The following is a 15408-nucleotide window of genomic DNA, read 5'->3' on the forward strand; positions in this document are numbered from 1 at the left end:
ACAGCACGCCCATATAATGAGGCCGGGTGAGAAAGTGTAAAGTGGAGGTGTATTGAGGGGCTGTGTAAACTGGTCTAATCCCCCTTCACAGCATTTGTTGTGTCATTAGGGCTCTATGGGTTGTGGATCCTGTGACACGGGCCCTATTCACTCCCGTAGCCCTCAGCCAGTTCGCTGCAGAGAGCTACTGTTGTGTTTGGAGCAGCGGTGGATTTTCAAAGGTGGGAGCGTACTCAAAGGCCTCACAGGAGCTCCCTCTCCCCCGGGGGTCCAACATGTGTTCAATCTGGTCACACACAACAAAAACACAAAACTCGAAGATTCACTCAGCAGCTTTATTTTTTGTGTAAATCTCATGACAGAGGATCTGGCTACATAGATGAACCAGTGATGATGTGGGATGGCATCCCTTTATTTATTATGTGGGTGAAAGCAACTGACTCAGCTTTTTAGTTTGGCTGAGTTTAATGCTGTTATGTCATTCGATCCATCCTTGTCTCCTGCCGACACAATTAAGACTTAATTTCTATTAATACATTCTCCTACAGAGCCTGGTGGAAAAAAAAGAACATTCTACGCTGCTGTTTTATTCATATTTTAAGCTTGGAGAAAATTATTTTATATAGTATACAGTATCATGGAGGGTTACAGTATGTTTTATAGTACATATATGTGATGTTTAAACATGTAAAGTGAAACAATGGTAGCAGCCAATGCCAGCGGTATAGACCATATTCACACGGTGGCCATTTTCTTCTGATGTCATGCTCGGGTGGGAACTGCTAATGCTGGGATAACGTTACGCTGCTGTTTTTCAGGTTAGAAGTCGTATAAACGTAGTCAGTTTGACCATGGATCAAACAATTCAAATCTGGATACACTATCAGAGCTGGAGCCGCGTTCATTCCTGTGAAAGCTGCTCAGTGGCGCATCAAGCCAAAAGAGTTTGACTCCCCAGGTGTAAAATTACCTGGATGATTGATGAGCAACTGAAAAGAAGAAAATTAGGAGGGACATTGGGCCATAGTTAAGATAAAACAACATATTTGATAACCCATTAGCCAACGTTAGCTTTTAACCTCTTCCTAGCTAACATTACGGTGTGTTTCACACCCAAGCTTAAATAAATGTGTCCAAGATGTGCCTTGATATTCTGAAATTAATTTATGCCTTTCCTATTGACTCAATGTATCAAATGTTAATGTTAGCTAGGAAGTGGTTAAATGCTAACGCTAGCATAAGCCAATGGATTCTTTCAAATGTGGCTTACTGTCCCTCCAGATCTGCACTCTCCATTGTCTTTACAGTTGCTATTCAATCAGAAGATAGTCTTGCCGTGGTAGTCGGTGTTACATGTTGTTCGGGCATACACCGATTACATTACTTACCCACCGTTTTGCTTTTTCATAAACGTTCATGAACTGAAAGTTTCTCCTCTGTACAGTCACAGTGCCAGCAGCAGAGTTACAGCAGAGTAGCAGGAGTCACATTTCACCATTTCACTATCACGTAACGAGAGTAAGAGGAGTTGATCGACAAGCTGAGGCTGAGGACTTGCTGTCAAGGCAAAATGCAAAAGTGCCTATTTGGCAATATTTTGGATTTATATCCAATTCTAATAGGGAACCAGATAATGTAGTTAATGATAATGTTGTATATACTACAGTACTACAACTATACTGCAAGTGTTGCTGGAGCTTTTTGACCTTTAGACTTTCTCCACGCACCTTGGAAGTAGGTGAAGTTGTGCCAGAAACCACTACTCTGCTGCCAGACTCAGTGAACACATTGCATTTCCTGTGACTAGACTACATCATAATAAAAGTCAATCTGTATTACACCAGTTAAATGCTTTTAATGTGAAGCTGTACCAGCAGGAAATGTTCAGATTTTAAATTGGATTAAACTAACACAGTGCTCTACAGATCCTGAGTGTATTTTTTTTGTAAGAAGCCTGGTGTACCTGGTAACACCGCTGTCGTCACAAGCTTATTAGTTGGTGGGAAAATTGCATCACAACGGCAACCCTATCAGAGCAGCAGTGAAATGATAATAATTTGTCAGATTCCCTACGTTTTTAGGACAATCTGCAACACAGCAGTATGACATTTGAGCTTCCCACCCTGAGTGTTACAACAGAGGAAAATGGCCACCGTGTGAATATTATCTATTGGTCTTTCAAGTTTTATAAAGTTATTTTCAGAGTTTATTGACAGGTCTGAATCTTTGATTGAAAAACTGAGACAAGATGGCACCATGCAGTGTGTAAGGCTCAGGTTTCCTACAAGAAGTAAGCATCCAGGGTATCCTATTCCCAACAGGAAAGGGGATTTTACTCTGAAAATCTGTGGTTAATTCAACAGAACACACGCTCTTCATTCAACAGCTGAAGTGCATTTTTATTCCCTTTTCTAAAATGAAACTTGTGCGGTAACTACAAACCTACTTTGGCTAACTGTTGTGGCGTAGATAACATAGTCTGTGTGTGTCACAATGAGTGCATCCTCTACTTGGTGCAGCTACTGTACATTCACCTCCTGTGTATCGTACTGTACAGAGCTGATACGAGGTAGTAGAGATTAACTGTAAACCATAGAACTCAGGAGAATGACTAACATATTCTTATACAGTACCATATGATAGAACAAGCATCACAAAGAAGCGATATTGCTTTTGGCTACAGCTCTTATTGCTGGCTCATTAAAACATTAAAATGGCTCAGATGATACAAACAGCTTGGATTATATTTCCCAAACTCAATACAACAATACTCATCCTTACCTTAACAGTATCTGCAAACATTCCTCACACTACTGTAAATATTACGACTTTTCCAGACATTTCGAATGCAAAATAAATCAAACGTAAGGCCCGTTTTGCCAGTGAAATGACAAAAAACACACTCTGTAATAGAGTACTTAACTGCATGGCTGATTTCTCCTTAAAAATGGCAGAACAAGAAACTTATTTGAGAAATTCTTTACTGAAAAGATATGCTAAAGTCATGAGTGTTAACATTTAATGCGATCCAAGGACTATTGAGTCTGAATACTGATAGTTTAACTCATTTTCAGCACCAGCAGACGCCCCAGATCAGGACTGTTCACCCTGCTCCTGATCTCACTTGGGCTGCTCTTTGAGCTGGTGTTCCCTGAGAGCACCAGTGAAGGTAGCCGTCCACACATGCAGGGCCGTCCCAGCGGAGAGCGTGAGGAAGAAGAGGAAGGCAACTTGGAAACCAAACCAATCCACTACGCCTCCAGCCAGAGCACTGAACGTCAGCTTGCCCAGCACCTCCAGAGTCGCCAGGAAACTGTAGTGAGTCGCCTGAAGGTGAGAGGAAGGAGTGGAGAGGTGGGTATGGGGGAAAGAGTGGAGGAATGATGGGTAAAGAGAGTGAGAGGAGGAAGTAAAGGAGAGGGAATTGAGAAACAGGATAAGCGGGTAGGAGAGGGTTTGGAAAATAAAGGGACATTGTAAGTGAAAGGAGGGAGCAGTGGATGGGTAAGTAGAGAGGTGAGGGTAGCACAAGTTTTCATCTAATGTTTTTGAACCTGTAATACAGAATAATCAGTATCAACAGACAAGAATAAAAAAGTATAATTTTCAGGAAACGCAAAGTGCAAAAGGAAACAATAAAAAAAGGAGTAGGAAAGACTGGAAGCCTGAAAGAGAAAGCGTGAGATCATGGGCTGAGACGATGGATGGAGGCCAAACGAAGAAGAGTATCTGATCCCAGCCTTGAGGCTTTCAAGCGGGGGTGAGAGAGAGAAAGAGAGGGACAGAGATTACCTAATCTCCCCCAGCCTCCTCCTCCCTCTGTCTGAGAGCACAGCATCAGGTGAGGCAGGTAACTCCAACACAACAGACGGACTCTAGTGACACCTAGACCAAAGAACTTAATTCGTTGGGCTCAGGGTTCTTTACTTCATTGTAAAAAAAACATTTAATCTTTCCATAATATAGACTCAATTTGTAAAAGCCTGCATTGACAAAAAAGTCATTCGGAAACATTTTCATGCACAAATAAATACTCTTTACTTTTACTCTGAGTGTCAAACATTGACGTGGCAGCAAATAAACAAGGGTGTTGTTATCCTCCACTAATGTATATCCACAAATTACAACATAAGCTTCTTCTACAGGATTAAAAATGTTTGTTTTGCATCATTTCTTTTCTCTTTGTCATTTTAGAACTAAAGCTGCAACGCTTAGTGGAAAAATTAGTGGAAAAAAATAGTAGAAGTACAGAAATTATCTGCAACTTTGAGGTCTAAACCAGTGATTCTCTGGTATGGGAAGGTGCTGCAGGTTGGCCACGAGAGGTTATTTACAATAAATAATTGATTTGATTTAGTTAAAAGATTAACATAAATTATTTATGATTGGATATTCACAGTTACAAAAGTAATCAGAACTGATAAAACGCGTCAGTGATGGGGCATTGTTACTGCATGTGTTGAAAGATATGCACGTTTATAAAGTGTTATGTGGATGAATTATTAATTCACACTGCATTGACATAGGCCCATGTTCACTTAGAATTATTCCGTTTCTGAAATAAAACTGTTGATGTGAAGATTTTGTAATTTCAAACTGCGTCATTCTCTAATTTGAGAATGGCTGGTGTGAAAGATAAATGAATTAAAACACCCTTTAACTTTCACTTTTTGTTTTTTGTATTGCTACATCCATCCATACATCTATGTAAGATAATTAACTGTTATATAATGATGGTGAAACACAGTATCTTTTAGGTGCCGTAGGCTCCCATGTTGGAGTGCCGTTCATACACTTAGGTTACATGTAAGCCTACAGCTATCAGGTTTAGTTGCTCAGTAATTGGAATTTTGAGCTATAGCATTAGTTATCAACATTTCCTGGTAATGTTATGTCTTAATTTTAATAAGCCAAGATCAAGATAGTCTGGCAACACAGACTTATGCTTCTTTCCTCAGGTTGTGAGACTCTTCAATTCATCCTCAGCACTCCTTAAAAAATGATTAAATTCTCAGAATTCAACCAGGTGACAGGCATTAAGTTTGTTTGCTTATGTATGTCATTACCAGTTACAACTACTTGTAGTAAGTTTAATAAAAAAAAGAAAAGAAAGATTTACAGATTAATTGATAATGAGTTGCAGCTCTAAATCCTTTGATCATATACATACAGTATGGACTGAATTTGTGGTTTCTACATTTAATGGAGACAAAATCATGCTGACAAGTAATTCTTATCCATCAATGCTACCATAAGCTTCTATGACAAGACTATTTCTTAATGTTTTAACATTTCTACTGTCGTTTCGGACCACAATCACGTCAGTTTGTACCGAATACTTCTCACTAGTAAACAAATCCTGTAAATAAAATGATATGAATTCGATGAGAGTTGAAGAAGTGGTGGTGAGTCTCTGAGCTGAGTCTGTGGTCTGTACGCTGAGGTAGAGATCTCTGAGAGCCTGTGTGACCACAGCTAAGTGGAGTGCCTTTATTCTGAGCAACTTGTTTAACAGATTCGGTTTCTTTCTCCTGGGGATCGTTAACAAGCACTCACACTATCAGCTTTCTGTCACTGGATAGCACTACCTTCAATAACACACACATATACACACAACGAGCACAGGCGAGCTAATGCTCCTGTGTGCCCGTACACACACACACACACTGATTCACACACCAACACACTAAAAAGCAAACGGTATATGTGTCATGAGAACCTCTCAAATTAACCGTGTTTCTCATCATCACATGTTGTGATTGATTCTCCTCTGTTATTTATTTTATTACTAACCAGATATCTGTGCTACAGCCTGTGATCTCCCCCTTTCTTCTCCACTTTAAGAGTGACAGCAATTTAAATGATAATTTGTCACCTTCAGAGATTGACTGAGTGACGTCTGAATGGCTGTGTGAACAGCGATCACCTCCAGGCAACGATGGCCCAGTTACGACAGGGACAAAAGGAGTTATGTCGAAGAGGAGAAAACGAGAGAGGAGAGGAAAAAGTCAGGAGCGTTTAAAGGACTACAGAATGACAAAGAGTTGGAGTGATGGGGTAGGAGGGACAATATCAGCGAGGGGGCAAAAAACAGGAAAGAGGGGTGGGGGGACAAGAAGAAAAGAAGCAATGAATAGAGACTTGGTCTGACATTCTCCAGGTGGAAACAGCTGATGAGAACTGACAGGTTCAGGTGACGATAGGTATGGTACTGTATGCTGAAGATTTCCCACTCAGACCCCTTAGAGAACTAAAGGAAATGACCTAAAATTATATAATAGTCCCTTAAACCAAAACAGAGGATAGGACAGAACGGAAGGAGGGAGGAAGAAAAGAAAAGAAAGATTGTGTTGTGTGTTTGTTAGGCCACAGGAGATGACCTAACACCAAAGAGACAATTAAGACTAAAAAACTTGACGACAAAAGAGAGTCAAATCGTTAAATAACAGCAGTCTGGGCCTTGGCGGGTATGAGTAAAAGTCTGATTTACCTGAATGCTTTCCTCAGCCCTTTGAGTGCAATGCATCATGGTAGTGAAGGTGAGCGTGGTGATGAGACCGCCCAAGAAGTGTTGAACACTCATGCTGAGGACGGCCATACCTGAGGGAGCGAACACACACAAGAAACATCAAGCAAAAACACGTCTGAGTGCGGCTTAAGTTTTCCTGAAAGAGGCAGAAAAGTATAAATTTCTCACTGTTGTCTGCACTGCTACACTTCTCACTACACTGTTCTGTGTTGAGACAAAGCAGCGGGAAATGGTAAGCTGCTGAAGTGTCTCCTCTCCCTTCTCCCACCACCACCACCCCCCCTCGTCCCCAAAACACATGTAGTGTATCCTCTGAGGGGAAGTGGCAGAGCGGTGTTAGTGGGGAAACACAGAGGAACCACAGAGCCTATCTGTCTCTGCTCCCGCTAACACTGAATTATTCACTCAAGCCGCCAGAGTTTTTCCTGAATACGATTCTTCAGTCAGCGACACAAGACTGTTGGAGTCACACAGATGCACCGACTGATCAGACTGGAGGAGTGGGAAGCGGAGGGTTATCATGTAATATTGAAAAATCTGAAACTGAATGTTTTTTTTCTTGGTTGAGTTTTCCTGAAATCTTTGTTCTGGGTTTAAAGCAAAGGAGGGGGAGAGGCCTCAACTTTCAGACTGAGAGGCTTGATAGAGGAACAGACAACTCTGACAGAGATGAAAGGTACAGATCTGAATCCCAACAGCTTTGCGACTGGCTGCGTAACACAATCAGATGTGTCATTCAGACATTAATAACTCAATGGCTCTCTGGAGAGACAGAGAGCACCTGTCTATCAATGTCCTTTGCGTTATCCACTCTTATTCTCTATAAGTACTCAACATCTGGCTCAAAAGCTTATAGGCCAGTGGTTCCCAACTGTTCCTTAGATTGTGATGCTGTGTCCGACAATTACTGACAATCCAACGTCCACATCCACTACAGAGGTTAAAAGTAAGCAAGGTTTGAACTCTGCTTCATTCTTCTCTGTAACTTTTTTTGTGTACAAATAAGAGCAAAGCTATGAATGCCACTCAGGAGAGACCATCCTAAAGTGTTCGATGTTATCTCCACATTTAAACAATTACAGCGTCTCTTCCTCTCTGGCAATTTAATCAAAGATATTAAGTGTAGTTTTTGGCGAAATGGAAATGATCACTACATTGACATGTATGCTGTCTTGTTTGGTCACAATCTCCCCTTCTGTTCCTGAGTTATGGTGCTGAATTAAGGCCAGAAAAGTCTGCTTCCGTAATTTTTCCTATAATTAATTTGTGTGAAATCTCATCATAATAATTGTTTGAATAACTGGGTTATGGCCAAAAACACATTTTGTGTGGTCACACTGACCTTTGACCTTAAACCTCTAATCTGTTCATCCTTGAGTCGAAGTGGATGTTTGTTCCAAATTTGAATAAATTCCCTCAAGGCTTTCCTGAGATGTCATGTTTACCTGAACAGGATGGACGGACAACCTAAAAACATAACACGGAAATCGCCTGCGTGGCGGCATGAAAAACACCACCTTTAAGATGAAGTAATGTGTACTTGTGTCCCATCATCACAGGGTGAAAATGTCTATATAATGTAAGCAGTTCAACCACAGAGTGATTTCTGCTTTCAAGACTTTTAAACTTTATACTTTTTTAGAGGCTGAAGGGATAAAACTTTTCAAAAGAAAAAAGGACAAGATAATTTGCCCTCCTATTACTTATTTGGAGAACAGTGATGTTGCTTTGCGATCCCATGAGGTTTGGAAACCACTGCTGGAGGCAACTAATGAATTGACGAGCAGTTTTGGGTCAACAGTTTGTTGGACCGACAGGCTCCAGGTCACCTGACCAAAGACCAGGCGTCAGCTATTCTACTGAAGGATTTACTGTGAAGGTAAGTGCCTATTGTAAATCCTGTTGTACAGATGTTACCTAACTTTTAATATCAAATTACATACCAGCCAGACACATTCCAATAGAAGAATGAACACACACACACATTATGTCACCACAACACAATAGCAGACGAGTGAATGTCATAATGTTTTTGTTGAGATTTTCAGAAGTGTTGACTCAACTGAACACTATCTTTATGTCATAGTTGTGAAAGTGTCTTTGTGATAATTGTTCCTCTTCTATTATGCAGTTCCGCTGTGTTTAGTGTACGGCAACATGATATTTATCGCTTTTTATTCACCATATTACAATTCTTCAGTGTTTATGACTTATTAAGGAGCATATTCAAACAGCGGCCTTTGTAGTAGTCGAGTTGGTGCACTAAGGGAGAGTCGATGGTTCGATCCCTGACTGCCTCTGCACGACCAAGTGTTCTTAAGCAAGCTACTGAACCCCAAAATGCTCCTAATGGCTTTTCCATTGTTGGTGAGTGGAGGCACGCACGATAGGGATGCACCAAATGTATATAGATATTATTATTATTATGCTTTTAGTATTATTAATATTCATATCTCAATTAGTAAAGCTGTTATTACTGCTGTGGCTGCTGTATCCCCCTCCTCCCGTCTCTCCCACTGCTTCTCCCCCCTCTCGCCCCCCCGTAATTTGCAGCCCCATGATACCATATATGAATTATGGGCGCATCTTCCGATACTAATCCACTTTCTTGGAGCATTCGGTATGACATATCATTCTTTAATGAAAATGGATCCACCATGTGAATACCACTAACACTATCAGTGTAGATTTGGGAGAGTTTAAATATGTAAATCCACATAATTCAAATAAGATGAAGTGTGCATGTACACTATTCATATAGAAGAATTAAAGACTAACAGACTCACATTTACTTCTAATTTTCTTGTCCTTCCATCATCTGCTGGCACCATATTTAAACAGCACAGGATCATGGTTATTGGTAAAATGGGTTAAATTGGTGTGACTGTATTTAAGACTGTCTCTCACCTTTCATGAGTGGTGATGGTTCCAGTACAGTGAGTAGAGAGCTCTGGAAGACCATGCTGATGGTTCGCAACACAAACACACGTCGCATCAGAGCCCCGATGCTGCAGAGAGACCAAGAAACAAGAACAAATATCAGACAGATTTTCACTAACTTTCTGGTACGAGCGTTATTGATGAGCAGAGAGATGTGTGGTGACAGTGACTTAAGGGTAGAATCATTACATTTGGAGACATTCTGCAGCATCTCCATGTCACACACAATTACACACACACACATGCATGCGCACACACAGTTACATGCGTGCACGTGCGTAAGTAAACAAGTCCCCAGACACTAATTGATTCCCTGTTAGCGCAAGAAAATCATCCCCCTGTGGGTTTGGTTCGTGACGTAATCAATAACCTAAGGAGATCCCCAGCATGAGGAAGATAATTAATCACTGTTAACACACACACACACACCTACAGACACACGCTCAGACTGTTGTGTGACATCGGGGATTAACAATGCCAATCACTCAGAGGATGCCTGCCACTCAAAGGACTGCGTGTGTGTTTGTTTATGTTTTTTTGGCATGTAATTATTTATGTGTAAAAAAGGCTGTGAGGAAGAAGGGGCCTGTCACAAAGCAGGATATCTGATTTATTTGGATAAGTGCACTGAGTAAAACCATCAACAGTTTCGGTTCATGATGAGATTTAAAGTTTCATATCAAGTTTCATTTCATTCCCCTGTTCATGAGACAAACCCCTGATCAGTATTTGGCTCAGAAGTGACCGAGCACTGATCCAACTCACTCCTTCTGATGAAACCTGGTTGACTCTGCTCACTGTTTGGATGTTTACATCCTGAATCACTGTTGACTTATTTCAAGGTTCTTTTAAGCATCATCGCAGGTTATGTAAACCCTGTTCCTTTATGTCAAAGTGGATGGTAGTAATGTGACAGGAAATAAGGGGAGACAGAAGATGGTTGACAGGCAACAAAGGTTTCTGACCGCACTCAAACCGGATCTGTTCTGATTATCTGGTCAAGGTGCTTTTTCAGGAGCTTCCTGTCCTTCAGTGTATTAAATCGGTTCTTGTGCATCAAAAGGTTTTGAAAGTTAAAAAGCCAAAAGTCTGCGCAAATGGGAATTCTTCTCTCCCACAGAAAACACTGCTCCTGAAGTGCCTGAAACGCCTCATCAGTACTTTATAACTTGACTTTTTGACATCAGATTACGTCACCATGTCACACATCTGCATAATTTATGCCTATATTCATGGTAGAAGTGAAGTTAAATGGAAGCTGAAAACATGAGAGAGCTGACCGGAGAAGCAGTGCTGGCTCAGGCGTTTGTGAGTTTACCAATCAGAGCAGACTTGGTATTCGAAGGGGGGCCTTAAAGCGACCAGAGCGTCTCATACAGAGGGTGACTACAGGGCTGCTGTTAGAGAACACTGATGCCTTTTTTGAACACCTAAGCATGTAAACCTATTCTATTAGTAACCCAAAATTGAATTATGAAACTGAAAATTAGTATATTATGTCTTTAATTAATTAATTATTTGAGCTTTTAAAACATCAGAAAACTGATTAAAATGCCACAATTTCCTAAAGTCAAATGTCTCATTTTGTACGACCAACAGTCCAATACATATTGCTCTGACAATAATGTTAACAAGGCCCTGTGGAACTTCTATGTTGTGCTGGAAGCTGGTTGTTTCTAAACTAACTTTTATGTTAGCAGAGTGGAGAGAGGCACTGAGACGAGGCACTTAAGAACATGCAGAAAGTCACATCCTTTGGACATTCACTGAAAAACCGACCTGTGTGCTTCACAAAGAAATCCACAGTCTGGCAGCATTAACCAACTTAAAATAGGAAACCGAGAGAGACGGGGAAGGTATCATTCTTTACATCATGTTACAATCCACTCATGAATGGCAAATAAAAAACTGACTGATACATGAACATTTCTAAAATGTGTTAAATAGAGCCCCTTTAAGAGAAAAATTTGAGAAGCTGGAACCATAAAATTGCCATTTACCGTATTTGCCATTTTTGCTTGAAAAGGGACAACAATTAATCACTCATCAAAACAGATGCCAATTTTATGTTGATCAACATATTATTTGCCCAGCTTTTATGTGGCAATGTGCCACAAAGACAAAATAAATGCTCCAGCAACTACAGATGAAAACAAAGTTTACTCCAAGATACAACTCCAACGCCTCGTCTCTTTCAAACTCCATGATGAAATACACTCACCTGTGCGTGATTAAGAGTTTGCAAATTATTAGAGTATGACAGAAAACCATTTTCAAAGGAAAGCTGAAGACGTTTGGTAATGAACACTTTCTTTGGCTCATTCATAAGTGATTCTGAAGAGATAAAACATTATGAAAACACTACAAATATCCAGTAGTACAGACCTTAAACTGAATTATACTTATTTAACGTTTTATTTCTATCTCTCCCCCTTCCTCCCCCTCTTCTCTGTATCTTCTCCCCTCACCATCTCCCCCCTCTCTCCTCCCAGCCTTCCCTTACCTCTCTACTGGAAAACCAATCCCTTATCATTCACATGCTAAAGACATTCTTCTCTCTGCTGCTCCTTTACCTCCCGTCTCAATGACAGCCTTTCATATCACGCACTCTCAAGAGATGCTGAGGCGCGCGTGTGTGTGTGCGTGCGTGTTTGCATGTGCGTGTGTGTGAGAAAGAGAACCTGCCTGGCTGCCACCTCACACGGGCCAGGCCCAGATAAGAATAGCCGTGTTCTCAGGTTGCCAGTGGCGGTTGTAAAGGGGGTCATTCACTGACCACTCAGCCGTTTCTGATGGTGGGGAGGATAAACCTTCCAACGGAGCTTTTAGAGGTGGGACCACAGCCTAGTGGACAGCACTTTCTCTGTGTGTGAGTGTGTGACAGGAGCAGGTAAGGAAGGAGAAGTGTTCATCTGACTCTGGATGGGTCCATTTTGAACAGAATCTAATAAGTAAGTTGGACTTTAATGAGGGTTGTGGAAACTATTACATTAGTAGTTCCCCACTCTGATTCATCAGCTGTTATTTAGAAACACTGCTTCAATAACAGGTCAAACAAGGTGACATATAATTTATCTGTTCTGTTGATTACAGCATCATTTGTGGTTTTAAACACTTGACTGTTGCCTTGTATTAAATGGGTCTTAATTGGGAGAGAGTAGTTCTCAGACATTTCCCACAAGGCCTGTCATGATAACGACTTTTGTTGGTTAATATATTGTTGTCATTTCAAGACCACTTCATGCTAATGATATAATAATATAATAATATCATACTAGCATAATAATACAGGTACATCCTGTCAAAGAGCAATGACCTTTTAATTCCTAAGAATATTCAGACATTGGAATTGAAATGTGAAAAAACCTAAATGAATAACATAAACATAACATAAACTAAATAAAACTAGAAAAAAACAACAACAGAACAATAAATAAAATTGGCTCTGACGCTTTATCAACAAAACTGCTCTTAAATAAATACTGAAATCTGAGTCAAAAATGTGTTTTTCTCCTTGTTTCTACAGCTGAATGTTTGAAACTAGAAGAGACTAGAAGGCTGCTTTCACATTCGTTACTGAAAGTGTCAATTTTCTCTGTGCTCATCTGAAAACCTGATTTTTTTTAAGAGGTGGACCTACAAGCATGATTTGTGACTTCACAAATAGTTTGGAAGCCAATCCTGGTCCAATCCAATTTTCAGCATACATAAGTGTGATGGGGAAACTTGAAGCCTACAGTGCACAAACACTGAGAATGGACCATCAGACACACATAAAAGATTTTTTTTGTCTGCCTTAATACATGTATGAAGGGGATTGTTAACGGCCAGTCATTTGGCACAGAGATACTCATTAATTCCTCAACTGGAAATCTTCTGCCAAACCAGTTTTTTGTGGAGTGCAGCATTGAAAGCAAGTCCATTCTTATTCAATCTATTACATTTTCTGTCTGGAATTATGCAGTTCTCAGGAAAAACACCTTTTAGCCTTGAGGAACACAGTATTTTAATGTCACCTGGCTCAGTGTTGCTGTGAGTGTGTGCATGTGTGTGTGTGGAGGAGCTGCCTGAGTCCCGCCCTTGGTGAAACTACAACACAGAGAGTGAGAGAGTGGTGTACAATGAACTCAAAAGCCATACTTGAGTAAAAGTAAAGATATTGTGTTAAAATATTACTATTGGTGAAAGTGAAAGTTACCCGTACAAATAGTACTTGAGTAAAAGTCTTAAAGTATGTGATATTAACTGAAGTTAAGTATGAAAAGTACAAGTAAGTTAGAAATATATTTACATGTATGTACAGTATATACTGTTGACTATGGGCCAGATCTGACTTTCATTAACTAGTACTAAGTAATAGTTAAATTTAGTGGAGTAGAAGTATAAAGTAGCAGAAAATTTAAGGTACAAGTACATCAAAACTTTACTTAAGTACAGTACTTGTAAGTAAATGTACTTACATTGCATTGCAACACTGCTAAGACTGATGAGTCGAAATGCTTCATTGCATGTGACTCCCAGAGAATTTCGATCTACACCAGTGACAAAAGTCACTAAGAAGATGTTTTCTGTCTTTGTTAGTATGTGAACATTTTGCTGCCTTTGCAAGAGTCCTTTACAAGACAGATAGAAGAGAAAGAGAGAAGGATCAAACGCCAGAGTATGACAATGACATCTTTTGAAAGCGCAACAAAAATGTTGCCTTTGGAGGTTTGCTCTGTGTTTACTAGTGTCACTTTACAAGAGGAGAAAACCTGGGAGCCAGCTGAAAACACAACACGAGGACAAAAAGACTGACAAGAGGCAGAGCAACTGATACGTGTCAACAAATGGAAAGGCACACAGAAACATACAGCTCAAACACAGAAACTAACACATGAGCAAAATGCACAACTTCGGCTTTATTGCTCCTCTACCTGATACACTGTATCCCTAATCATCCTGGTCCCTTGAAGTAAGTTGGCCAAAAAGCAGAACTGGGATGTAACAAAGTACAAATACTTAAATAAGTACTTACTTAGTTAGGTTTCTGTACTTCACTTGAGTATTTATTTTTCTGACAATTATTTACTTTTACTCCTTAGATTTTAACACAAATATCTGTACTTTCTACTCCTTACATTTTCAAAACAGGCTTGTTACTTATGTTTAAAGCATTTTTAAAGGGGAAATTATCGATTATTTTTATTTTGCCTGATTGCTCACCACCTTCCCAACATCACAAGACTGATTTCAAGCTATCAATGCATGTCATGCTTGGCAGAAATGACGTAAAAGACATAACAAGATGGAAACAGACAGAGAGGGAGACTCAAATGTGAAGAAAAGGCGACCCTGCAGCCCTCTGCCTGGATTTTTTACTTTTATACTTTGAGTAAATATCAGAGCCTGTACTTTCTTACTTTTATTTGAGCCTTTTTTCATCTGTTCTTCTACTTCAGCAAAGAATGTGTGTACTTTTGCCAGCTCTACTAAAAAGCTTAACATTTTCTAGATATGGAAGGACATTTTGTGAAGAGTAAGCTGCAGGAAACGAACATACTATCCTCCGTGAAGGCATTGTTGTTATTTATAGTTCCCATTACATCACACTGGCCATAGGCGTGGTGGTGCTATGATGTGATCTTAGTATAGGCAGACATACAACCTTATGCAACGACGGTCAGTCACACACAAATGGCACAGTGTCAATGCGCTGAAGGGGAGAACATCTCAAAGGTTACATACTGTACAATCCAATTTGTAAGACAGATACTGTGTATGCTTACTATAGAAATGCATTATTGTCAGTATTACAATCCTGCAACAACTAGCTTTCTAAAACTGTATATACCTGTGCAAAAAGATCATATTTAAGGAGGAGTTTCAACAAGGTCATGATATCTAATCATTTTAATAAATCTAATTTAATATGCTGCAATAGAGCCACTTTTTATATA

General features: G+C 40.0%; 1 protein-coding gene across 3 annotated transcripts in view; it reads right to left on the reverse strand.

Moving 5' to 3' along the window:
- Nucleotides 1-316: 316 nt before the first annotated feature.
- Nucleotides 317-15408, reverse strand: part of mfsd3 (major facilitator superfamily domain containing 3) — a 31280-nt gene continuing 16188 nt past the window's right edge. For all 3 annotated transcript variants that reach the window (XM_073467201.1, XM_073467202.1, XM_073467203.1), the window contains exons 4-6: nucleotides 9437-9537; nucleotides 6491-6600; nucleotides 317-3327 (exon numbers count right to left, since the gene is read on the reverse strand). In XM_073467201.1, the coding sequence (XP_073323302.1) occupies nucleotides 3121-3327; nucleotides 6491-6600; nucleotides 9437-9537 (418 nt within the window). In that variant the 3' untranslated portion in view covers nucleotides 317-3120. The remainder of the gene's footprint in view (nucleotides 3328-6490; nucleotides 6601-9436; nucleotides 9538-15408) is intronic.

This window comes from Pagrus major, chromosome 5 (genome assembly GCF_040436345.1).
Source record: "Pagrus major chromosome 5, Pma_NU_1.0".
In the NCBI taxonomy this organism is placed as follows: Eukaryota; Metazoa; Chordata; class Actinopteri; order Spariformes; family Sparidae; genus Pagrus; species Pagrus major.